Source organism: Colossoma macropomum, unplaced genomic scaffold (assembly GCF_904425465.1).
Source record: "Colossoma macropomum unplaced genomic scaffold, Colossoma_macropomum, whole genome shotgun sequence".
In the NCBI taxonomy this organism is placed as follows: domain Eukaryota; kingdom Metazoa; phylum Chordata; class Actinopteri; order Characiformes; family Serrasalmidae; genus Colossoma; species Colossoma macropomum.
In genome coordinates, this window is record NW_023494810.1 from 28473868 (window position 1) to 28501705 (window position 27838).

Sequence of the window (27838 nt, forward strand, 5' to 3'; positions counted from 1 at the left end):
ATTCAGTCTGCTGGTCTGATTTCTTAGAACCAAAACATTGGTAACCTTAATACGCATTAATACAACAATTTTATTCCAGCTTATTTTGAACCATTTCTTTGGTTGAGACTGAACCAAGGTGGGAAATTTGTCTGAATCAAGGCTGCATTAGTGGAGGTGCGCATTATAAAGGGATATAGGGCCAGGGCCAGGTGTAGGCCATTATCAACACATTAATCATTGTCAGTAGATGGGTGTCACATGCTATTGAGTGGCACTGTCAAGCACTGATTGACTTATAGAGGGTACAAAGGTCAGGATGTACAGGAAGAGACCCTGTCCTAATTCAAATGGTCAAGATTTCTGTATCTTTCCCCCAGGCTCTTCTCTGTCTCACTCTGTTGCTTTCTCTCAGAGTGGTCATGGGTGCAACAGCGGCCTCGGCGTTGGGGTACACTCCTCCGGACGGCGGCTGGGGCTGGGTGGTAGTGTTTGGGGCCTTCATCTCCATCGGCTTCTCCTACGCCTTCCCCAAGGCCCTCACCATCTTCTTCAAGGAGATCCGTCAGCACTTCGGCGTCTCCTACAGCCAGATAGCGTGGGTGTCCTCCATCATGCTGGCCGTTATGTATGCAGGAGGTAAGGTGCTTTTCAATCTTTCATAGGGACCGTGAGCTGATCTATAGACTGCTGATGAGGAACATCATTTGGAAGAGTAAATTGCGGTGGTGCTGCAGTATCTTGGGTCGGATTTGTATTCAGTCACTCTGTCCGTTTCTCATGTTGGGTCACCGTTCTTTGCTGGGCAGAAGCTAAAGGGCCTTTGGGGGCTGGGATGTAGGGTCTCATCAAGCTTCTCCAGAAACAGATAAAGCAGTGGCTAAAAACAAAAGTCTAATCTTTGTAGAACTCCTCTTAGCCCAAGCCAAGCCTGAAGTTTGCTTCAGTTTGCTCTGGAGCTGCAAGGCTAATATAACTAATAAGCAATGGAAGCTTAAGCCACCAGTTAGTATTGTGCAAACTGCTTGCTTAAATCAGTAGACAGTCAAAGACACCTGCTTATGTGGATTCTGACACTATATGTCATTGATATCTAAGATAAAGGGGGAAAGTACAGACAAAATCCTGTGTTCAGGGTAGTTTAAGATCATTTTAACTATGCAGCACACTTTTAGTCCACAACATAGGCCTACTTTAGAGTTCCAGTGCTATAGAGATGTTTCTGACAGGTTGTACTGTATGACAGACTGTTATCTATAAACAAAGGACAAGTGTACATGACATGGCTGAACAGCAATAGTAACCATCTTTGCCCATACCTTTGTCCGTTTTACTTCACGAGCCCATAATCTACATTTATCTTGCAAGTTATTTATCCTCTAAGGTCAGTTCATAGTGTTTGTGTGGGTTACTCACTTCAGATGCATTCAGCTAAATATCTGCTAAATTGACCCTAACTCTAAACCTGGCTCTAATCCTAACCCTAACCTAAACCTCAACCTAATACCTAAACCCAACCCTCACCCTGGTCCAATCCTGACCCTAACCCCACCACTGTTTAGAATCAACTGAGTTTCAGCAGATAGTTTAACAATTTGAACATCTGTAGATAATCTATAGGGACTATAGTGGACTATCCAAATAAAGTGAGACCGGATGTCATTGAAATTGCAGTTCTTGCGATTTGAACTGTTACAAATTGCGATTTCGATATTTAAGCAATTCATCTTTCAGCCATATATTAGAGGGAGGAACTGAAGTGTGGGGTCGCATAAAGGCCCTTATGGTTTATGGTATCTAGAAAATTGGTCCATTACCTTTTTTACTGCTTTTAAAAAACATTTTTAGGGTTAGTGTTTTTTTCAGTAGCCTTACAAACAGACGTGTGACAGCTTTAGCATCTTATGCTCGTGGGTATATTTGGGTTTTTCCATCTGAATTTACATGCTCAAATTCTAAGGCAAATAATTCAGTAACTGAAATAAATGTAAAGTTCCCCTCAAATTAACAGAAAATGTGTTTTATGATCACACATATTGCTATATGCTTACAATTTACTGCTGAAATCTTAAATGCTTAGATGCTCTTTTCATTTTTTTATAAAAATAATTTTTACAGAGCAGATCACTGAAGAGACGCCGTCTGAGATCCAGTTTATAGCCCAGATTTGTGGAAAAATGGGTCGACTTTCAGTAGAAAAAAAAATTGTGAGTTCAGCTTCTTTTATTATAAAGTTTTAAAATGACATCACCCAACTATTTGGCTGGAAAGAAGACAGTTACAGCTCTCATATGACACCCACTTTTTAAATGTAGCTTATGAAATATTAAAATCATGTAGTAAAGAATATGAAGAAGTGTGTTTTGGAACCACCGGTGATTCCAAGGGGTTAAAAGGGTTGGAGCTCAAATCCTAAGAAACTCTGGAGATACGAGGTTTCCTCAGAAGGTTCTCGCCTTTGAGGCTTTGATGATGGGACACTTGCAATACCTAAAACAGTCCTGATAGGATTAAAATTCTGATCAGGGGTCACAAAAACAACACAGTTCAATCTGAGACAGTTTCAGAGTGCTTCGACTGTTCCATTTAGCGCTGCTTTTCCCAGTGATCTTAGCTGAAAATAAGACAAGGAAAGGGCCAGTTTCCCAGACCCAGATTAAGCCTAAGCCTAGACTAAAAAGCTTTTCCAATGGCGATTCACCATTCGCTTTCCAATTTAGTCTGTGGCTTGGCTTAATCCATTCCAGACTATTGATTGTTGCTGTTTGTAAGAAGTCATCACGGCTCAGAGGAAGAAAACGGTCAGACCGTTAGAGCACGAGAGCTGATGGATTTACTGTAATACCCAGTGTGATCGTTGTGCTTCTACGCAAGTGATAAAAAATAGTACCTAAAAAGGGGGATAAGAGGGATAAGGCTGCAGGAGCGCTGGGGTCTTAGAGCCCTATCATCATTAACACGGAGAGAGAGAGAGTATTCCCATGTGGAACAGTGACGGCACAGGCTTCATCATAACGTCCTTGGCTTCTCTTTTGCCAATGTCACCCCACGCGCACTGGAAGAACGACAGCGGAGATACATCACCCGCAGGTCCACTGCTTTTTCCCCTTCACCACCAGTCCCAGCGGGAGCGCCAAGATGACCCCGCCTCACTCGGGCGGGTGTGACTTGAGCGGGACGGCCGAGGGAGCGGTGATGGGGCGATTGGTGATCTCTCGAGGGGTCCAAGCACCTCATGAATGAGATTGTGTCAGATATGGTTGTGTGCTGGTGGTTTTGGCTGAATCAGCTGGATTGCTGTTACATACATTATTAAAAATAAATGATTTTAGGAGTGATGTAGAAGAACCACTTTTGATTCCTTAAAGGAGAACTGGTTTTTCAAAAGTGGTGGCGATGGGAACCAGACGTCTGAAGCATTTAATGCCTCGAAAAGCTCCCTCACAGAAAGATATTACATGATATGATCACAAGTATGTTTGATACCAGTATGCAAGTATGTTTTACCATTATTAGCATTACATATAAATGTCATATGAAGGTTCACTGGTCATTTTGGATAGTCAATAAAATGGCTATATGAGTCATTCTATGGAAACGTCCATTTTTGTGTCCCTAGCGTTTACAGATATATTACACTTGAAAAACATGTTACAGTTTATTTATATTTTAAAATAAAACGAGTTATTTTAACAATTACACCTTCTTCAATTTAGCAGTATTGCTTTTGAAATAAATTATTTAGAATTCCAAGCACCACAGAAGTGCTCGTCCTCACAGTCAGGTGTGCAGGGTGAGGCCATATTTTGAGGTAAAAAAACATATTTTTCTACAATAATCTATACATGGCTATGAAATATATGAATTAAATGACTTAAAGAAAACAAATGCCAAATAAATATTATAAAATATATGATGAAAGTTGTGGCCCCCGGGAGTCGTGTCACTGGTGTTACTGTGTAACAAAAAAAATCTCTTATTTTGAAATAAAAGTCACACTGATGACATCACTTGACTTCCTTTTACTTGTTTTCTGAGGATCTGTGAAGAAAAGCACATGGTGAGTCCACTGTGTCTTTCAGTTATCAGAGATTTTCTCATTCAGCTCATGATTTCATATAAGGCTTTTAGTTGAAGTCACTGGTGTGACCGACTTTATTTTATTTTTTTTATTTTATCTTTATTTTTTATTTCAACATGTGGTTTGATGCTCTGTTGCAGCCATTTTGTAAAATGCATTGTTCATTAAAAATGTCTCTGGTGTCACCTTTCTTAGGTGTAAAACCAATGAGGATCAGTAACAACAGTGACTCCTATGGATAGATTAAAAAGTGGATGTACACATAGGCCACTGTAGCTGGATCCACACTGTTCTTCATGCAATGACCTGAAGGACCATTTTTGGTTGTCTAAAGCACTTTTCAATTAATTTTTCTTTGGAGAACTGTTTCTGTAGATGATATGTGTGAATGTGAAAACGCTTCTTAAAATTTGAAAACGCTTCACATAATGTATAGGTTCTAGAAAGGACTAAATTGGAAACACATTATGTGAAGGTTCTTTGAACGTTCTTCACATGCACAAATCTCGATCAAACTTGGTTATCTAGGGTAGCAAAATGGTTCTTCTGTGGCCTTTCCTGGCACTTTTGTTCATGCCCAAATCCGGAACAGGTTCACTTAATCGAGTTTTTGGGACAAAATAAAATCATTTTGCTTGCAACACCCACGACATGGCAAATTAGGTCTAGGTGTGAAGCATGAAAAACAAAGAGGTACAAATGTATTACTCGAACATTATTAATAGAAAATCAACAGCTAAAAAATAATAACTAAAAAATAAAAGCCATCTTACAGTTTACTAACACTTAAAAACTCAACATACTGTTCTAAAATTGGATGAGTGCTTTTCCTGATAGACATTCTCATTTAAATGCATCTAAATATTCAAGTGAAATCAGTGCTTATTTTCCAAAGAATGTATGTATACATGTATATGTGTATTCTAGAGAAACGTCCACTTTTTATCTGTCTATAGGTATCACTGGTGTTACTTATCACTGGTGTTACACATAAGAAAGGTAACAACAGAGACATTTTTGATGAAAAATGCATTTTACAAAGTGGCTGCTACAGAGCATCAAACCACATGTTATCAATCATGGAATATCCACTAAAATATGTAATTTAATCCATTTGTATTCTATTTTTTCACAAATACCTGAGAATTAAGTGGGTCACACCAGTGACTTCAACTAAAAGCCTTATATGAAATCATGAGCTGAATGAGAAAATCTCTGATAACTGAAAGACACAGTGGACTCACCATGTGCTTTTCTTCATAGATCCTCAGAAAACAGGTAACATGAAGTCGAGTGATGTCATCAGTGTGACTTTTATTTTAAGAGATTTTTTTTTTACACATTTTTTGACACAACCCTGGGTAGCTCAACTTTCATTATATGTTTTAGAATGTTTATTTATTTTCTTTAAGTCATTTAAATCATATGTTTCATAGTCATATACAGATTATTGCAGGTAAAATTGTAGAAAAATGTTTTTAAAAAATATGGCCTCACCCTTTACACATGTGAGGACAAGCACTTCTGTGGTGCTTGGAATTCTATATGATTGATTTAAAAACCAATATTGATAAATCGACGACTCAAGAAGGTGTAATTGTTTAAATAACTTATTGTTTTATTTTAAAATATAAACAAATTATAACCCTAACATGTTTTCAAGTGTAATACACTAGGAAAACAAAAATGGACGTTTCCATATCATGACCCATGTGTGTGTGTATATATATATATATGTATATATATATATATAGGTAAGGCAACAGGAGCTCGTATCTTCTTTAAATGTCAAAATGAAAAACATAACCATCTCGTCATCTGTTGTAAAATGTCTACTGACATCCTACAGAGGTGCAGCAGTATCTACAGTGAGATTCTTCTGGTTTGAAGACTGAAACCCCCTTCTGATGATGTACCTTGAAGGTGGGAGGAACCTTCGCAAAACTACAAAAGCTTTGCAGCGGATCCTCGACCCACTGTTTGAAATATGATTATTTTTTTGTTAGCTCTAGCAGGCTAACACAGAAGGAAGCCAGATAGCTAACATTACTGCTAGAAAGCCAACATCACGTATTTATTTGCTCCATCGGGGCTTCGCTGGCAGTCAGGATTTCTTTATCATATATATTTACTTTTGGGGGTTTATAACATTTGCCTAATGCTGGGTTTTGTAGTGCGAGAACATTGAAAAGGACACAAAATCATGAAATAAGAGAAACTCTTCTGCAGCTTTCGGCTGGTGCTGCATGTGTCCACGTTTCCGCGCAGCTTGGTATGAGCTGAATCAGTTGTATTTTAGATGAAAACGCGAGTTCTTGCTGATCAGCTGTATGGAGGGTTATTTTTCTTCATGCCCTTAGCGTGTTGTGAGCTGTGTGGGTTTTCGCTTCCTCTCTTTTTGTCTTTGAGCCCTCGCTGTGTTGATTAGTACTTCTGCCCTATTCATGAGAGCGCGCCACAGCCTGCATAATTTATAACCCAACCGCATAATCATAAAAGTTTCACAAGGTTGTAAGCACCCAAAATGAAGGATAACAGCGTACCATTAGGACTTCTGGGGCTGAAATAAATCATGGCTTCTAAACATAATCTTGGAGATGATCCTGGCCTGCAGAACGTGTAATCAGCCTGTTGATTGCGGGGCTTTTCTATTACATAGGGCAGCCAAACAGAGAAACGGCCGTAATGATGGCTGTCTGCTGCTGCTTTGATGGATGTTTTCTTGTTTTTACTTCAGTGAGATAATGTGTGTGTGTGTGCATGTACATGATGATTTATCTGTAATCTCTTTTGGGGAAACACAAATGAAATGTTTAGATGGCTTAAATATGCTGGATTTAGAGATGCGAGGATCCCACTTTTTCTTTTCCAGCACTGATACTGATATCAGCTGATACTGAGCCGCATTTGTCTTTGTTCAAAATCTCTTAAGCTTTAAAATGAGCTTAAAATTAGACGTGTATCAATAGATGTTGTGCTCATATTAGGAGCACCAGCTATAAGCTAGATTTAAAACAAAAACGATTCCAAACCCGATACCCAGTTTTATTCTACGCACATTTTTTCCACTGAACATCACTGGATTCTTGGAACTATGAGGTCATTTAGCAGTCAAACTATTAATAATGCTACATATATGCTACAGTAAAGCTAACACTCCTATGCATTGGAAAAATGTTGCATGAAAGTAAGTCTACTATTAAACTCTCACCCTGTTATTCACTGAACAGCCATAACATTAAAACCATTTTTCTTTGTTTCTACGCTCATTGTCCATTTTATCAGCTCCACTTACCATATAGGAGCACTTTGTGGTTCTACAGGTACAGACTGTGGTCCATCTGTTTCTCTACGCATGTTATTACCCTGTTCTTCAGTGGTCAGGACCCCCCACAGGACCACCACAGAGCAGGCATTATTTGGGCAGTGAGTCATTCTCAGCACTGCAGTGACCCTGACATCACTGGGCAGGACTTTCTCCATAAACAGTATCCATGTTGAGCTTTCCCATTCATATTTCAATCAGTGACCGGTCTCCTCCTTTTCAACATCTCTGGCCTGACAGATTAAGCCCAGCGTTCTGACTCGCGGCTACCACTTTGTATGTGACAGGTGACAGACTGGTCTACCTTTAGTCAATACTAACTGGAGCATTAGCGCCGTGCTGAAGTATTTAGGGCTGGCTTGTGCGAAACTAGCACATTTGGGCCTAGTGAATTGTTACAGTCCTACTGTTTGTAATGGAAGCACTTCTCTTAAGATGATCACTTTCTTTCTTTTTTCTTTCTTTCTTTCTTTAAGCTCTTCCTTTCCCTATTTTTTCATACATTCTTTCTTTTTCTCTCGCTCCTTTCTCTCTCCAAATCGCTTTCTTTCTTTCTTCCTTTTTTCTTTCTTTCTTTCTCTCTATATTAAGCCTTTTCCTTTCCTTATTTTTTCTATTGATTCCTTTCATTTTCTATCGCTTTTTCTTTCTTTCTTTCTTTCTTTCTTTCTTTCTACTCCTTATTTTTTCTATTGATTCCTTTAATTTTCTATCTTTCTTTCTTTCTTTCTTCCTTTCTTTCTTTCTTTCTTTCTTTCTTTCTACTGCTTGCATGCATTTCTTTCTTTCTTTCTTAATGTTAAGCCTTTTCCTTTCCGTATTTTATAATTAATTCTTTCTTTTTCTCTCGCTCCTTTGTCTCTCCAGATCTTCTTTCTTTCTTTCTTTCTTTCTTTCTTTCTTTCTTTCTTTCTTTCTCCATATCTGTTTTCTTTCTATTAAGCCTTTTCCATTCCTTATTTTTTCTATTGATTCCTTATTTTTTATCACTTTCTTTCTTTCTTTCTTTCTTTCTTTCTTTCTTTCTTTCTTTCTCCATATCTGTCTTTTTCTTACCCTGTTTTTTCGTTCATATCTGTGGTAGGTGACAGTGCTTTAGTTTGGTGCTAGCATGTTTGCTCACTCTTATACTTTCATTAAATACAGACTAGAGCATGAGCGCTGGGCTAATGTATTCAGGGCTGTTTTTAATGGAAATGGTACATTTCATTATTAAAGTCAAACTGATCAGGCAGTTATGATACTGAGTATTGGATCGGCGCCTCCTCCAGCTGTATTTCAGCTGACATTTCACCTCTTCTGATTTTTCCCCAATTTTGTTATTGTAATTAGTGTCCATGACTTCATCAGCAAGATCAGTCTTTTCACTGACGTCTCTCATAGAAACCTTTCTGGCTGGTAAGACATCATGCCATAATTGTAGAGCCCTAAAGTGACCTCAGGAGGAAAAAAGGCCCTCGAAATAAACCTGAATAGCAAACAGTCTCTCCTCTTATAGTCAGCTTGACCGTTTGGAACTGCGTCTAATTTAGCAACGTCCTTTTCATAATGAATCGCCGTCTCATCTGTGCCTTTTAACACTAAGTGCTTTTTTAAGGCTTTTAATTTTCTTCAGAAAAGACAAACCGACTTCTTTTCCAGCGAGATGAAGAGAGAGAGAGAGAGAGAGGCAGAGAGACCTAGGCGGCTGATTGATGTGGATAATTTAGTTGATAATTTTCTCCTTCTGCAGTTGTTTTCAGTCAAGATCAAAGTAATATGAAACGTGACTGTAATCTAATGGGTGTCGTCAGAAGTGCTGTGTGTTGAACTGAGAGAGGAGCTGATGTGATGGAGACGCGTTTACTGCACAGAATCCTGCTGAACAAACGTTCAGTTCTCATCACAGTTTACGATCTGTTCCTCCTTCTTTCCCTCCGCTTGTCATTTCTTTATCTTCATCCATTTGTCTCTGCATTGCTTTTGCTTCACCTTTTTTCATCCTGTTTCTTTTAGTTCTTTCTTTCTTTCTGTTGTCTCCTGACCTCATGCTTTCTCTCCTTTTTCTTCTTTATCCCTTCTTTCTTTTTCTTTCTTTCTCTTTCTTTCTTTCTTTCTTTATTCTTTCTCTTGCTTTCTTTTTCTTTCTTTCATTTTTTCCTTCTTTTCTTTACTTTTTCTTTCTTTTTTCTCTTTTCTTTCTTTCCTTTGTTCTTTTTTCTTCCTTTTTTCTTTTTCTTTCTTTCCTTTGTTCTTGCTTTCTTTCTCTTTTCTTTCTTTCTTTCTTTCTTTCTTTCTTTCTTTCTTTCTCTTTTCTTTCTTTCTTTCTTTCTTTCTGCCTTTCTTTCCACAATTCTTGTGTGTTTTTTGGTTGATCTCTTTCTGTTGTCTCCTGGCCTCTCATTTCCTCCCCTTTTTTTTTCTTGTTTATCTTTTCTTTCTTTTCCTCTTTCCTCATTTTCACTCTTCATATGTTCCTTAAGTCATATAACATCTTTTTTCATTGTTTCTTGCTTTTTCACTGTGTCTATCTATCTGTCTGTCTGTCTGTCTGTGTGTGTGTCTGTCTGTCTGTGTCTATCTGTCTGTCTTTCTATCTATTTGTCTACCTACCCACATACCCACCTACCTACTTGCATGTATATGGTGATGGTTTGTACTTTGTCATTTTAAAAGGAAGTGAAAAAAGAAATTAATATTTAGGATGAATTCATATTTAATTTCTGATTGTCAGTCTTACGGTATTTTTACAGTAGTATATAATATATTCTTTCTCTTCCTCTCTCTCTCTTTCTCTCTCTTTCTCTCTCTCTCTCTCTCTCTCTCTCTCTCTCTCTCTCTCTCTCTCTCTTTTCCTCTCTAGGTCCTGTCAGCAGTGTCCTGGTGAACCGGTTTGGCAGCAGGCCGGTGGTCATCACAGGAGGGATCATGTGTGGTGTTTCTATGGTGGCGGCTTCTTTTAGCAGCACCATCACTCATTTATATATCTGCGTGGGGATCGTTGGAGGTACTGGAACCTGCTACTTAAAGTGACAGTACTGGTGAAAAATCAAATGTGCTTAGTTTTCCTCCTCACCCAGGCTGTACTCGATCAGCCAGGACATGTTTGAAGTCTTCTGCTACTTGTAGTTTTGCACTGGAGCTACAAAGCTAATGTGGCTAAAAACTAATAGAAGCTGATGTTTGCCAGGTTAGCATTGTGCAAACTGCATTAATATAAATCAACACTCACTTGCTTACATTGTTTCTGATACTGTATGACATTCTGTTCTCTATATAACCGAGCAGTAGCAGCGGTCATTCTGAAGCTTGTCTGTACTTTTGTCCATTGTAATAGATGACAGTATGTCATACGGTGTCAGAAACCACATAACACCTGATCTTATTTTTACGTTGTAAGCTGGCATAAGAAGAGGATTAGATTTTGTCTGTTTAGACTTTTTAGAATCACTGGCTTTCTGGGTGTAAATTTCAAGCCACATGCCATCAGTTTTTTGTGGTGGTGTTCAGGTTTTAGCACAGTAATACTGAAATGCTGAGTAGCTCCCAGAAAAATGGAGCAGTGCTGGCAGTTGCAGCACATTGACAGCCTCGTGTACAGTGACCTTTAGGCAAACAGCGTGCTTAATGCCAAATGATAGGAATAAGTGGGCAAAAGTATTGGGACACACCTCTTAATCATTGAATTCAGGTGTTTCATTCGGTCTCATTGCCACAGCTGTGTAAAATCTAGCACCTAGCCATGCAGTCGGCCTTCACGAACATTTGTGAAAGAATGAGTCGTTCTAAAGAGCTCACTAAATTCGAGCGTGGTGCTGTAATAGGATGCCACCGTTGCAACAAGTCAGTCCGCAAAATTTCTTTCCTCTTAAGTATTCTACGATCAACTGTGAGTGGTATTATAGAAAAGTGGGATCGTTTAGGAACCACAGCAAATTGTCAGATTGCATTGGTTTCCATGGCCGAGCAGCTGCATGCAAGCCTTACGTCACCAAGCATAATGCCAGGCATCAGATGAGGTGTTGTAAAGCACATCACCACTGGACTCTGGAGCAGTGGAAACGTATTCAGTGGAGTGATGAATCACACTTCTCTATCTGGCAGTCTGATGGACGAGTCGGGGTTTGGCGAATGCCAACCTGCCTGACTGCACTGTGCCAACTGTAAAGTTTGGTGGAGGAGGGATAATGCTAGGGGGTTCTTTTTCAGGGGTTGTTCTAGACCCCTTAGTTCCAGTGAAGGGAAATCTTAATGCTTCGGCAGACCAAGACATTTTGGACAATTCTGTGCTTCCAATTTTTAGAGAACAGTTTGGAGAAGACCCTTTCCTGTTCCAGCATGACTGAGCACCAGTGCGCAAAGCAAGGTCCATAAAGGCCTGGCTGGGTGAGTTTGGTGTAGAAGAACTTGACTGGCCCTCACAGAGCCCTGACCTCAACACTGTCAAACACCTTTGGTATGAACTAGAATGGAGATTGTGAGCCAGGCCCTCTCGTCCAACATCAGTGTCTGAACTCCAGACCAACTCCTTATTAATGGCTATGGATTTAGAATGGGATGTCATAAAAGCTCGTCTAGGTGTCCCAATACTTTTGTCCACACAGTGTTGCTCGTAGCCTCATAGTCACAGTGCAGAACTAAAGAAGCAAACTTCAAGGAACAGAAACTCCAAGGAAGTAACTTACAAGATGAGCTTTGAAATGCTTTGTGGACAGACAGTCTTGTTCACTGAAACAGGTTCAAGAAAAAGCTGAGCTGAACCTGATATTATGACAGTTTCATGGCTCGATCTGTGCTAGATATTTGGCGGAAGGGATTGCTGATATTGAAGCACGTAGAACCCTCAAGGTTGAATAACCTCACAGCTGTGATGATCTACTGTACTTGCCTTCATCTTGTGTATGCGATTAATTCACACTCTTGATGTTTGTAATAAAACACTAATTTTCATTCTCGTTCTGTTGCTTAAATATCACAGAGCTCTTCATTAGGACTTTGTTCACTTCACTGCTGGGTGTTGTGTGAGACCGCAGTCTCTGGGGGTCTGTTTTTGTTTTGGGGGGGGTGCAGAGTTTCTCTTGTTTATTGTTCTTCCGTCCTGATTGTCTGAGAGAGCGGTTAGAGATTCACTCCCGAGTCAGACAGCAGGGAAAAGCATTGCTCTCTCCGGACCAGTCGCTCTTTCTCTGTTAGTTGCTTCTACCAGTTCAATCTGTGTCTCTCTGTATCTCTCTGTGTCTCTACCTCTATCTGTATCTCTGTCTCTCTTTATTTCTGTCTCTCTTTCTCTCTGTATCTCTCTGTGTCTCTATCTCTCTCTATCTCTCTCTCTCTGTGTCTTTGTGTCACTGTCTCTGTCTCTCTGTTTCTGTCTCTCTCTATCTCCGTGTCTCTCTGTATCTGTCTCTGTGTCTCTCTGTGTCTCTCTCTGTATCCCTGTGTCTCTCTCTGTCTGTCTGTCTGTATCTCTGTGTCTCTCTGTCTAACTGTCTCTCCACCATATTTTTCTTTCTTTCTTTCTTTCTTTTTCTTTTGCCTTCTTTTCTCTCAATCTTGCTGTTGCCTTCTAGCCTTAGTCCTTCTTGATTCTTTCTTTCTTTCTTTCTTTCTTTCTTTCCATATTAATTGTACTTTTCTTCAAATTCTTAAATATTCAGTCTTTTTCTGTTTTCTCTTTCTCACCTTCTCACCTCTCTCTCTCTCTCTCTCTCTCTCTCTCTCTCTCTCTCTCTCTCTCTCTCTCTCTCTGTGGGTGTAATTAAGCCTGTGCTATGTGTATTCCTCTAAGGCTGGTTTGTAAGGGCCCAGTTTGGTCACCCAGAGAGAGAAACACCCACTGAGCCTCATTACCCGCCGCCACTCTGCCGTAGAGGATTAATGTGTGGACGGATTGGGCACGGAGGTCCTTCTGAGACCTGCGGCGGTCCTCTTGTTTTCTCTTCCAGATCACTTAGTGCCAATGAGGGGGAATATTTCCAGCAAAGGGTCCACCTGTGGTCTGAGCTCACAGCGGATCTGCGCATGAAATTTCATCACATTAAAACTCTTTAGGTCTGACTGTGATAACTCAGTGAGTTTGGCTGTGTATTAGTACAGGTTTTGGTCGAAAGCAGCTCTAAATGCATCTCAGCGCTGGAGAATTTCGACAAATCCAACTCTCTCATCCATCACTTTGACAGACGGACATAAAAAACAGACATTTTGGTTTTAAAGGACGACCTCCTCTCTCTCTGCCTCTGCCTTCTCTTTCACTGCTTAAAACTCCAGACAGGAATAACCGTAACAGTCTTGGACCTTTCAGAATGAGCTCTTAGTTTACAAACACTGGTCATTATGAAATTATTAAAGGGTTGAAGGGGCATTCTGGTCCAAATTTAGTTTTCCCCACAAGCAAGCAAATGCAGAGGGAAGCCACACACCTTATGTTACTGCTAAGAAGTTTAATATCATGTTTATTAGCCTATTAGTCTGTTATTAGCCTAGTTTATTGACTTTACTAGCAGCCGGATTTTCTTTATCTCCTCCGTGGGGAGGGATTCCCAGTGGTTGTGATGCATTTGCATAATGTGGTAGGGAGAGAATGTTGGTAGACATATGAAATCATAAATTCTGTCAAACTAATTAGGCTGAAGAATTAACTATATTCACCTCATCAACTCAAATCATCTTATTTTTCAACTTCTACAAGCCTTTTTCAGTCCTCTCAATCTCCACAGTACAGGTTATGAAAAGGGTGCCCTCTGTCAGAGCTGAATGCTTAAGCCTTACTTTTTTCTTGTAGAATATTATGGTAATGGTGGTTAATGAATTTGTTCATTTACAGTTATGGTTAAACCCCAAAACTCTAGAGAAGTAAAGTGGTTACCTTTTTTGCCCTTCACAGATAACCGAAGGGAGCTGGACTGTTCTAGACCATTATGGCCCAATTTTAGTCCTGGCTCTATGCTTCAGTTGTCAGACAGAAGCTGTCCAAGACATGCTCCCATGTAGAAGTGGGCGATATGGCAAAAATACAATATCACAATTCTTGAAAATGTTTTCACCCAGAACCTAATCCTAACCCCTAATTCTGGCCCTAACACTGACCCAAACCTAATCTTAACCCAAAAAATCCTAACCCTCACCCTGGCCCTATTCCTAATCCTGACCTTAATTTCAACCCAAAACCTAATCCTAACCCTCACCCTGGCCCTAATTCTAACGCTGACCTTAACCTCAACCCAGAACCTAATCCTAACCCTCACCCAGGCCCTAATCCTAACCCTGACCTTAATTTCAACCCAAAAGCTAATCCTAACCCTAACCTTGGCCCTAATCCTAACTCTGACCTTAACCTCAACCCAGAACCTAATCCTAACCCTCATTCTGGCCCTAATCCTAATCCTAACCTTAATCTCAACCCAAAAGCTAATCCTAACCCTCACCCTGGCCCTAATCCTAACTCTAACCAAACCCTAATCCAGTTGTTGTTGATGGAAAGCCTTGGTTACACCAGTAATGCTATCACCATGGCAACGTTTACATGCCTGCATACTGCCGTCGATCGAGTACTGTTGCTAATTATTCCAGTTCTGCCGTGAGGCGTGAAACAATGCTTATTATTTTTAATATGGACATGTAAATGCAGCGGCGCAGATGCTTCACCAGTTGGTCCCTCAGGAAAGAAAGGAATCCTATCCAGTAGCTAGGAAGGAAACAGCTTGATCACCCATGGAGAATACATAGCACAACTGAGACTCGTAGTCCTAACTACGGTGTTGGGTCATCATTTGACCAAGAAGGTTTTGCATCAGTTAATGGTACCAAAGCCTGTTTTTCAAATCAGTTTCTTTCAGAAGCTTCAGCCAAACTTCTGAACTACCTCATCTTGTTTTGCACAGATGTAATTAGTCTGTGTGCATTAAATCATAATCGGTAACCCACATAATACCTCTAGACAACTCTGGGCGTATAGCACCATTTATTTTTAAGCATTAATGCACTACTCAGTTAGAATGCAAATAGAAAAGTTTGACTGAAATGGATCCTCATCAGCTTGCAAGGGCCTACAAAGAAATGCCTTCAGAAATTGAAATGAATTGGAGCCGGTAAAGGAGCCCGATCAGGGAAAGTTCAGGAAAGTTCTGAATGCTGGGAATATACCAGTTCTTTCCTCCACCTAGAGCTTTCCATCTAATGAATAAGATGCTCGTTTAGAGAATGAGACAGCATTAAATTGGATTTTTTTTTTCCTGGCAAAGAGGGTTGGTGGTGAATGAATTATCCCCAGCCTCTAATTTATTGCCATTTGAATTGCGGAATCATTTCAGAAATTATTTCAGGTTCCGCTAATGAGTTTTTAGTTGGCAATGTGAAATGAGATGGAACTCTAATGTGAACGGAGTAGGATTGGTCTTAATTTAATCACGGAGAGCGCCGCAGTCATAGATAGCCTGTACCGGCCCTGAAAATGGAACTCATTTCATTTCTCCCTTCTTCATTTTTCCGCAGGCCTCGGACTGTCCTTCAACCTCCAGCCGTCTCTGACGATAATTGGGAAGTACTTCCAGGTCAGGAGGCCCATCGCGAACGGCCTCGCCATGGCGGGAAGTCCAGTCTTCCTCTGCACTCTGGCGCCTCTGAACCAGTTCCTGTTCGATCGTTACGGCTGGAGGGGGGGGTTCTTCATCCTCGGGGCCATGCTGCTGAACTGCTGTGTGGCTGGATCGCTGATGAGGCCTTTACGTGATGGTAGGGTTGCTGCTAATCACAACTTTATTTGACATTAGGTTCTAGGTAGGCCTGTGCTACCTAGAACTGTAAAACTTACCGTTAGTTTAAAAAAACTATCCTTCATTATTGATTTATTTCATGCAAACCATAGCAAGACTCCCATATTTGAACTTAATTGAACGTTTAAACATGTCAGGTGATGTGATGTCCGACATGAATACCACGTTTATTGCACCAAACATATAGGAGATTGTTCTGGCTGTTGAGCTGCACTGGTTGAATGTGCTCAGTATGTTGCAGTAGGCAGATATGATGCCTATACAAAAAGCCACCTATGTTATGGTGCACATTTTAGCACATCCTCAAACCACAGCGTCGGGTTTCACACATCAGACAAAACAGCTTCAGGTCCCAGAAGAAAATCACCATTATGTCTCAGCTCTCATGCAATAAGACATCAAAAGAAATGGCCTCAGAGAAAAGGCATCAGGCTAAGCAGCTACAGACACAACATAACAGCTTTGGATGCTAAACTTCTTGTGACTTCCATGTGAAGTTCATGCAACATTGTCATTCACAATTCTGTTCATTCTTACTAGATTAATTACAGTTTTGTTGCCAAATCAAGTTGACCGTATACCACTATTTTCTGAACTACACTATTATGTTGTTTTTATTTATTCAGAGTAGTTTGGTGTGAAATGGTTCATTGTAGAGAAATTTACAGACACAGTGGTGGTGATAGGAACCAGGGGTTGCAATGCTTACAGCACAAAAATAGCCATTATATTTACCAACCAAACTTTGTGTATTGATAAAAAAATAGTGGTAAACCTGAAAAAACTTAATTTTCTTTAGATGCTATTTTCCCTAACAACGCCCTGAGTGTACCCCCACCATGAATAGATTAAAAAAATGTATGTTATAGGCCATAATTTTAAATCTTCTGTCTAAAAGCCATCGTAAAACCACCCATCACCACCACTGTGAGCAATTCTGACTTGGTAAGTTTCTCTAGAACGAAGCATTACACAGCAAACCACTCTGAATGACTTTGTTTGCATCTTAACCATTTAATTATACAAAGCTTTAACTCAATTCTGCGTTTGCTCCCAGTTATGCTATAATAGACTGTGGTGGTTTTCTACATATCATTATGGCTTACAGGGCTTGAAACCACATAAGCAAGTCTGTTTGAGATTTCTTAACAACTTGTTGCACTTTCAGGCAAGTATTTGGTGATGATGTCATAAACTGGGCACAATGTTAATTTGAAGTATAAGCTTCCATTACTTCCATTACTTGTTATCTACATTAGCTTTGAAGCTTCAGTGTAAGACTAACCTCAGACACCAAACATGGTCACTCTTAAGTTTCAGTAACTTCGATTTTTTCTCTTTCAACTTTGTCGTTTTCATTCCCAGTAATAGGGGGCGCTTCAGCAGGCAAACTGCAGGCTAACGGAGCTGGGAAGCTGAACGGAGCCCCCAGTGGAAATGGAGTTGACGGCCAAGCTGCTGACCAGACTCCCCAGCACAAGAAGGGCTGCATGAACTGCATTAGCTGCTGCTTGAACTTGTCTCTCTTCCGGCACCGAGGCTTCATCATTTACCTAATAGGAAACATGCTGATGTTTTTCGGCTTCTTCTCCCCAATGATCTTCCTGGCGCCGTATGCCAAGCACCGCGGCGTGGACGAATATTCGGCCGCCAGCCTGCTTTCGGCCCTGGCGCTCGTGGACATGATTGCCCGGCCTGGGACTGGCCTGCTGGCCAACACCAGGTGGGTCCGGCCCAGGGTCCAGTACCTCTTCAGCTTCGCCATCACCTACAACGGCGTGTGCCATCTGCTGTGCCCGCTGGTGTCTGGGTACTGGGGGCTGGTGGCGTATGCGGTCTGCTACGGCCTGGTGTACGGCATGGTTTGTGCCCTGCTCTTCGAGTGCCTTATGGATCTAGTCGGACCCCGCATGTTCTCCAGCGCCGTGGGACTGGTCACCATCCTCGAGTGCTGCCCGGTTCTGCTAGGACCGCCCATTGCAGGTAAGAGTAACACCCCAGTAACTACAGTAGCTTTCAGTAACCACCTTACTCAGCTTAGTCTACTATAGTTGTCAGATGCTCTGTGTACATGTGGGCAGACCATCTGAGACTGAGACTAATGGGAACTAAATAAAACCAGTTTAATGGAGATCCCTGTGGACACCGTGGAGTAGAAATTCAGTGTGAATTTAGAAATTTCAAATTCTATTTCGTTGCAGTTCTGTTCTTTTATATGGGAAACTGGGGTGTCGTTCACCTTAACACGTTATTTCCTCCATTTTACTTTTCCGGCATCCAGTGTTTGTTTTTTCCATACATATTAACCTCAAAGGGAAGCAGAAGAATATTTACTCATTTCTTTTTTCATTCGTTCTTTCTCTCTTTCCCTTCAAAGGTAAAGGTCAGTGTATTTTAAAACAGCAATAAAAATGACTTGCAAGGTAAACAGCCCATCCACATCTATCTCTTTCTCACTCTCTCTCTCCCTCCATCTCTTTTTTTCTTTATTTTCCCTGTCCTTCCATGTCTTTGCTCTTTCTGTTCTCTCTCTTTCCTTTTATTTCTTTCCTCTCTTCTCTCTCTCTCTCTCTCTCCCTCACTCTTCGTCTCTCTGTTCTCTATCTCCTCTCTCTCTTGCTCTCTCTGTGTCTCTGTCTTCCTTAATCTCTTTTCTCTTTTTTTACTCTCTCCCTCCATATCTTTGCTTTCTCTCTGTTCTTTCTCTCTCCTTCATTTCCTTCCTCTCTTCTTTCCCTCTCTATCTTTCTCTCTCTCTCTCCTCTCTGTTCTTTATCTAACTCCTTCTTTCTCTCTTTTTCCCTCTCCCTCCATCTCTTTACTCGTTCTCTCTCTCGCTCTCCCTCCCTCCCTCTCTTTCTCTCTCTCCCCTCCATCTCTTTTCCCTCCTTCTTCAGATCTTTTCTCTTTCTCTGTTCTTCCTCTCTCTCCCTTTCATTTCTTCCTTCTCTTCTTTCCCTCACTCTTTTTCCCCTCTCCCGCCATCTCTTTACTCTTTCTCTCTCTCTCTCCATCTCTCCATCTCTTTTCTCTCTCTGTCCCTCCTTTTCCAGATCTTTCATCTTTCTCTGTTCTTCCTCTCTCTCCCTTTCATTTCTTCCTTCTCTCCTTTCTCTCACTCTTTTCTTCTCTCTGTTCTCTCTTTCTCTTCCTTCTCCTTCCATCTCTTTGCTCTCTTTCTCTCTCCCTCTCTCTCCCTCTCTCTCTTTCCTCCTCTGCCCCCCCTCCCTGCCCCCCCTCCCTGCGTGACTAATGCGTGTACACAGAGTCAGGGTGGGAAGGCTTTCCAGGGTGTCATTATTGTACGACATTCCAGCAGAATTGGATTATGGGTGGTGAGGGAGCGGACCTGGGCTTGGTGAAAGTGGTGGGCGAGACTGCAATTGGTCACGCTTATTTGCTGCTGTAAATCGGGCGTAGCTGCTCGCCCGGCTGGCCGCGCGAGGATTCGTCTGCAAATTACTGAGTGTTTTTCCGGAGCTAAGTAGCTGTAAGCGTAATGAAGTCTCCTCGCGCTTCTCACTCTCTCTCAGCTCGCCCGGTCCCTCTCGGCCGGCGCTAAACTGCCGGGGCCGTCTGCGGCCTACTGTACTGCTGACTGTGCTGCTGCCACATCAGCAGTCTGTACAGTAATCTGTGTGCGTCCACACCTTAAAGAGATATAACTGACCCTTTAGACATTGTAAACACCGGAGTGGAGCTCCATCTGTAGGCCTCAAGGTCTATGTAATTGGAGAACGACGGCTGTCAAAAGTTTGGGAACACTTGGTTTTTCCAGAATAAGTCTAAATGTAGTGGCTCAGCCAAGGCATGTTTGGTTGCTTCTGTGGTCGTGCACTGGAGCTATGAGGCTAACATAGCTAACAAGCTTTGGAAGCTTATGTTCACCAGTTAGCATTGTTCAAACTGCAAAAATAGATTATCACATGCTTTGCCTCAAGTGTTGTAAATAGTATAAACAAAAAGTAGTTTCTGACACTGACATCCTTTTGTCTATACTAATGGACAAAAGTGCACTGATCAGGCATAACACTATAACCACCTCCTTGTTTCTACACTCATTGTCCATTTTATCAGCTCCACTTACTATATAGGTGCACTTTGTAGTTCTACAGTTACAGACTATAGTCCATCTGTTTCTCTGCATACTTTGTTAGCCCCCCTTTTACCGTGTTCCTCAGTGGTCAGGACCCCCATGGACCCTCACAGAGCAGGTACTGGGTGGTGGATCATTCTCAGCACTGCAGTAACACTGATGTGGTGGTGGCGTGTTGGTGTGTGTTGTGCTGGTCTGAGTGGATCAGACACAGCAGTGCTGCTGAAGTTTTTAAACACCTCAGTGTCACTGCTGGACTGAGAATAGTCCACCAACCAAAAATATCCAGCCAACAGTGTCCTGTGGGCAGCGTCCTGTGACCACTGATGAAGGACTAGAGGATGACCAACACAAACCGTGCAGCAGCAGATGAGCTATGGTCTCTGACTTTACATCTACAAGGTGAACTGACAAGGTAGGAGTGTCTAATAGAGTGGACAGTGAGTGGACACAGTGTTTAAAAACTCCAGCAGCACTGCTGTGTCTGATCCACTCAGACCAGCACAACACACACCAACACGCCACCACCACATCAGTGTTACTGCAGTGCTGAGAATGATCCACCACCCAAATAGTACCTGCTCTGTGAGGGTCCATGGGGGTCCTGACCACTGAAGAACAGGGTAAAAGGGGGCCAACAAAGTATGCAGAGAAACAGATGGACTACAGTCTGTAACTGTAGAACTACAAAGTGCACCTATGTAGTAAGTGGAGCTGATAAAATGGACAATGAGCGTAGAAACAGGGAGGTGATCATAATGTTATACCTGATCGGTGTAATTATATATATAGTTTTTTTTACTGTCTCTATTAATGCCTTGTGTTCAAAAAGAACAGAACATTATGTGCAAGGTCTGAATACTCATTTGTTTTTGTGTAATAGTGAGCAGTTTAAAGTTAAATTACTTCAAAAACTTTTGGTTCTCTTTTCCAGGCCTAATTAGAACACATCTGTTTTATGCTAACAAAACCTTTGCCAGTATATTTGCTTATTTAAATTTAACTTGAGAAGTTAGGGGGAAAATTAAACTTACTGCAAACAAAACCGGAAAATTTCAAAGATATTTTCGAACTTTCGGGGCAGTTTAAATGAACAGTGTTTCTTTATGTAGTAGTTCTGTCCTCCACGTTAGTCGTTCGCTGACTGTAGACTTTGCTACTTGACGGTTTCTTTACTGAGGGCTGATGTTTCTCAGAGTCCCTCGTGAGAAACATCCCAGTATAAAACCCTCAGAGGTAAAAAAGCAGATATGAAAGCTGAGCTGAAGGTGATCCTGGTTCCCCTTGTCTCTCATACACTGTGTGTGTGTGTTTGTGTGGTTTTTCATCTCCTTTGAGGTGCTATGTAATTAAACGTGTTTCCTCCATCGCTAGAAAGCGCCTCACCTTCTGAAGAGTCCCATCTTTTTCACCGCACTTTCATTTTGTTTTGATTTTCTGGATGTAAACATGGAGGAGAAGAGAACACACGCACATACAGAGTGGGTTTTGTCAAAGCCATTGAAGAAGCCCTTCACCAAGCAAAACAAACAGGAGCGCTTTATAGATTGCAGCTCACTGAAAGCGGAGAGATTTCATGTTGGTCCTAGTTTAGACTCACATAGAGAGGTGCTGTGTCTCAAGGGCGGAGCAGAAATGTTGTCCGCTGCACTTTAGAACTACTTTCTGTGCTATTATTATCGTTATTAAATGATTTAAAGTAAAACACATATCAAACGTTTCCTCTTTCGCTAGAAAACATCTCACCTTTAAAGTAAATCACTTATTATAGTAGAAAGTTTCCTGAAGAAACTTTAGAGTGATTGCGCACAAGCAGTTGCTAGACGGTTGCTAGGGTGATGCCAAATGGTTACTATGGTATGTTAAGTGGTTGCAAGTGGTTGCATTGCATTGTTGTATCCCAGGTGGTTGCTAGGTGGTTGCTCTAGTATCCCTGATGGTTCCTAGGGGTTGCTTCATTGTTTCTATGTTGGCCCACATGGTTAACGGGTTGTTGCTAATGGACTTATATCATCCTGATATAAGCTGGGTGGACAAACTTTTGCACCCCATTCATTCCTATGGAGAAAAAATTGTCATTTAACAATGAATTTTCGAAAGCCATTCCCAATCAGACCGAACATTCCAGAGTTGGAACAGTGTCAATATCTCGAAAACTGTGCTGTCACTAATAATATATTACTGAGTAAATCAACATCTTTTGCTAATCAACTACCTCTCGTTTTAAAAGCTGCGAAAACATGCATCCATGAGCTCCTGCTGGTGTGGGTTCATGGCTGTTTCTTCTATTTAAAGGATGCACACCAAAGCTACCTGTGTGCTAATAGCATCCCCTTGTGGAAGAACTTCGAACTACTATGTGCACATGAATGAGTTCAGTGAGTTCCCAAGCCACATCTTTGTGCTTTTAAACAAACAAACAAACAAACAAACAAGTTTTTTTTCCAGTGTTACAGCAGATGCACTCTGGAATTCAGCTAGAGATGCCTTTGAGAAACCATGAAGTATTATATTTACAGAATTTTACAACTCAACTGACCACCTGGGACAAAAATGCTTTGCTGTACAGGAGCCTAATGGCTTATTAGTGCCATTACATATACATATTATTTAATATTATTTAGCAAGCTGTTTAAAGTTAAATTACTTTAAAACTATTCTCTTTCCCAGCAAGGGAATTACTGCATTTGAAGCGCCGTGATTGGGTTGCTAGTCAATCACTGTACTGTATAGCTTAACAGATCCTCTCTTTATTTATTTGATTTCCAGTCAAAATGGCTGTTAAGTACAAGTTATTTATTTTTCAGCACTAGGAAAATCATATATTTAAAAAAAAAATACAAAAGCCTTAGCAGCTAAATATAATATCAAGTGTTTCAGTATTCAGTGTGTCCACCTTTACCTTTATTGCAGCTTCCATTCATTTTAGACTTGCTTTCAGTTTTTCACACAAATCTGCAGGGATATTTTTTCCACACTTCCAAAGTTCAGTCTTAGAGGTTGGTTGCATTTTCTGCCTCTCACGATCCAAGTAATCTTAAACACAGTCAGTGAGGTTGAGGTCTGGACTCTGGGGTGGTCGGTCCATTGTTCAGCTTCTTTGTTTGATGTGTCCGTCTCCTTTTCTCAGTGAGGTTCTTCGTGACAGCTACACATCCTTTCAGACCCACAGTGCTGAGTCGTCTTCTCACAGTGGAAGGATGGACAGAAACACCTGTGGATGTTTTCAGATCTGAAGCAGCTTGATTTTCTCCTCTCTCTCAGTGATGGAAGCTTTAAGTGCTGTTTATCTGATGGGGGCAGTTTTGGTGTCTACCAGGTTTTCCAGGTGGTTGTTAGGAGCTGCATTTTCTCTAATCTTTTAGACTTTTTGAACTCTAGTTGTGGAAACTCATGTTTTTCCACTTATATTTCTTTCAGTTTTGCTTATGCAAGTAGACTTAAATGCAAATATCTTAAATCTAATCTTAAAAGATGTGCAGAAAATGAATAACTAATACTTATTGGCTGTTTATCTGATGGGGACAGTTTTGGTGTCTACCAGCTCTTCCAGGTGGTTGTTAGGAGTCCCATTTTCTCTGTTTTTCCCATTGACTTTCTCCTTCCTTATGCAAGTGGATTATCGTTAGAAATATCTGAAGAATTAATTAGTAACTTGCCGTTTTGATTGGAAATTAAATCTGTATTGGCCCAAAATTTTGTATGCACATTTAAAGTTACTCTGTTAAGCTAGATCAGATATTTTTTTTATGTAATTGAGGTTTAAGGGATAAACATCTGGTTGATAGGGCAGCTGAACGTCCTCTGGCTTCAGTTATTTCAGCGATTTTACAGCTGAAGTTACTGTAAGTGAAATATTTAAGGCATTCTAATTTAGTCAAATAAAGCTATGGAACCATATGGGCCAAAGTGAGACAATGTACGTAAGAAATAAGCCACGCCTCTATTAGTACGGTCTGAAATTAGAACCAGAAGCCAGGAATCCCATTGGAGTCCCATTTTTTCATAAGTACTGCAGCCAGATGGACAGATGGACGCTCACTTAGATGTTTTTTTTTTTTTATGAGGGCAGCTAGTTTTGACATGCAGTAGCAGGAGACTTTGCTTTACTCCTTGGCTTGATCTATTATTTATCTGAAAACGGTGTCAAATTGCCTGAACACAGAAAGGTAGGCCATGTTGTAGCAGGCCTTTAATGAGCATGCATTGTTCTGGACACCTGTTCAGTGCTCTGAATTGGATCTCTGTCTTGGCCAGTTTTGATTTACTTTTGGCCGGCTTCGTTACGGAGGACCTGGCAACTCTGTCCTTTTTTTTTAATGAGGTGGAAATATGTGGGCTTTATTGGACCCTGGTACCGAGGCGTGTGTTTAATAGAGTAAATAAGCACCTACCTACTCACTCTCTCACACACATACACTTGTTTTTATACCTTGTCAGGACATGGGATCATACATACCCATATGTTTATGAGGCCTGTGTCCCATAACACGTCTCCTGTATTGTATTGTGTGTGTAAGTGCTTATAAGTAATAATATGTCCCATATGTATTGTGTGTATGAATGTATATGTAATAATAATGCACCATGTGTATTATATATAGAGTTGGTCAAATGTTTTGTTGATTTTTTTTTTTTTAAAGTTAAATTTAAATTTAAAACAAATTCTAATGCTGTTTTAATGCTCATTTACTATTTATTTGCTGAATTTAACATATTGGAAAAATAAAATATAAATTGTGGCCTGGGCAAAAGTTATGGCACAATTTATATTTTTCCCCCAGTGTGTTAAACTCAGGTATTAATAAGAAAATGTGCTCTGAAATAATGCCATACTTAAGTATGTTCTCTATAGAGGACATGTTAATTTAACAGCAAAACATCCTCAATCTTTTGCATACGACTGTACCTATATGTAACATTATGTCCCATATGTATTGCATATATGTGAATATAATAAGAATGGCCTAAGCCTAACTCTAAACCTAACCCTAAACATCTCCTCAAAAAGCAAAAAATAAATGTTGTAACCATTTTAATTTGTAAAAAATGAAAACAGATTTTTTGTAAAAAGCACTTTACAAAAGTCAGGATCATTTTTGGTGCTGATATTGTCTGTTATTCGCTGTTTTTTTCCTACAAATGCATGAAAACAAACACTCTCTCTCACACACACACTCAGCACTCTTCTCCAGTGGGCCAAAACCATTACGTCCCCCCAGTACCGAATCTCCTTGTTACGCAGCCTTTCCACGCCACTCCCCGAGAACCTCTGGGTCAGCCTAATGAGGAAGAAGAGAGGAAATGGCAGTAATTAGCCTTTTGCTTTCCTGGTTTTTAATGAATCTCGGTTCATCCCCCTCTCTCATTAGAAGCCCTTACCTGTGTGATAATTAAGCAATAAATACATGCGAGGGGAAGAGAACAAGAGAAAAAAAAAAATAGGTGACTTCAACAGATGGAGCGTAATTACTGCATCGCCAATCAAGAGCCAGCCATAACGAGGATGCTGGGCATCAGCACACGCCCTGAAACAACGCAACGCCGCCATCAATCAAAAACGCCGGCGCTATTTGGTGTGGCCGAGACCGGAGGGCAGTGCAACACTCCCCCATTATCATCTTCACACCAGCAGGACTCATTAGGAGCAGGGTTTTAATTGGTGTAGCTGCCCCGAAAACTGCCCTTCGGCCCCGCAGCACCACTTGTTGAGCGGGAAACACTTTCTTCCAGTCTGTCGGAGCAAAGGAGCAAATTTCTCATGCGGGAAATTTCCGAGCTTCCAAGTTTTCACTTTTTTGTCACGCGCTGTAAGATGTGTCCCATTGCTACTACGACAAAAAAGCTGGAGGTGGTTTTGTTAGATTTTGAGCGACGGCGTTTTAGGGCCACTGTTAATAAAAATAAAAATAGTAGACTTCGAGAATAAAGTAAAATTTTGAGATAAAAAGTCATAATATTTTGAGAAAAATGTCGTATGATATTTCGAGAATAAACTCGTAGTATTTCGAGAGAAAAAGTTGTATTTTTTAGAATAAAGCCGTGATATTTTGAGAATAAAGTCATACTATTTCAATAATAATATCGTAGAATTATAACATTAAAGTGGGATATTACGAGGAAAGGTCACAATATTGTGGCCAAAGAGTTTGCAGAAGGAAGGCAGGACCTCCTCGTGTTAAAAGGGGGGGGCGTGAGTTGGTGGAGTTTCATATTGATTTCACCCATAAAGAAATACTCAGTCTCCCTGTCTCTCCTGCACATCAGCACCAGCCTGTTATTAGTATAAGAAACAGCTGAGCAGGAAACTATTTAGAGTAAAGAGCCAGACAGACTCGGAAGAAACTGGATGTTTTGTTGAAGGAGAATCGCAGGACGTTTTTTTTTTTTGTTACATAATTAAAAACAGTTCAATAATATCATTCTTTCAGTGTTTATTAGCTAGCTAGCTAACATGGATGGGACTATAAGTAACCTTATCTTAACCCTTTTATTTTGAAGGAACAGTTTGTAGTAGCTGGCTGAGGAAGTAACTAACTCTAACCCAGACCTTAACTTTTTGAGCTAACATTAAGGTAAGCTAGCTCACCAACACTTTAGCTAGAGGGCTAGTTGGCTAACCTTAATAAAAACCAAATTTACAGAATTTTTCCCTTAACATCAATATAGTTGATCAGCCACCCCTGCTGAAAAACAACACCTTAGACCAGGCATGAATTCCATACTTGTCTAAGTTGGTTTATGCTGGTGTGGTGCTGCTTTAGCTGGACACCCATCATGGTCATGCTGGTTGACTAGCATACCAGCATTTAAAGTACAACACATTCTGGTTTTGCCACATATGTGCTGGTCTAAAGTGATGTCTGAAGTTTTCTTCTTCATTCTGGCACTAAAACTACAAGGCTAGACTAACAAGTAATGGTTATATCCATTAATTAGCACTGTGCTAACACCATCCCTAAATTATGGCACACTTACCTCAGACTGTGTTGAGCTGTAATCTCAAATAGATTTGATTATATGGTTTCTGCTGTATGACTTACTATTATCTCTAAAATATTGGCAAAAATATATTTCATAGCTAAAAAACAGTAGCAGCAGCCATACTGAGGCCTGAATGTTGTTCATTTTTACTCAACACGATTTCAAACACGCAGTTAGCACGATGCTTATTGATGAGGTCACCTTCTATTACTTGTTAGCTACATTAGCCTTGTGGCTCCAGCAACAAATTGGCCAACTGTATTTGGAAAAGTTGAAAACTGTTCAGAACTTTTTTCCAAACTTTACTGATTTGAATTCTTACTTTGTGTTCTTTCTCTGCAGGTGCGCTGGTGGACATGTTCGGAGACTACAGCTACATGTTCTACATGTGTGGAGCCGTGATGCTGACCGCTGGCCTGTTCCTCTTCACCATGAACTACTTTAACTACAGACGGCTGGACCGGGCCAAGCGTGCCCAGGAGAAGAGCGCCGAACTGGAGGAAAGGAGAGGACAGTGTGAGGTCCAACAGAGTGACCGTGTAGTGGAAGAGCACAATCAGAACCAGGCAGAAGACAACGGGGCACCTCAGGCCAAAACAGAGACCGAAGACAGTCCAGTGTAA

General features: G+C 40.7%; 1 protein-coding gene across 1 annotated transcript; it reads left to right on the plus strand.

The window, feature by feature from the left end:
• The first annotated feature begins 401 nt into the window (after positions 1–401).
• On the plus strand, positions 402–27838 carry LOC118800035 (monocarboxylate transporter 2-like). Its single transcript, XM_036560182.1, has 5 exons — positions 402–618; positions 10228–10371; positions 15855–16094; positions 17501–18118; positions 27558–27838. The coding sequence occupies exons 1-5, from the start codon at positions 402–404 to the stop codon at positions 27836–27838; spliced, it is 1500 nt and encodes a 499-aa protein (XP_036416075.1).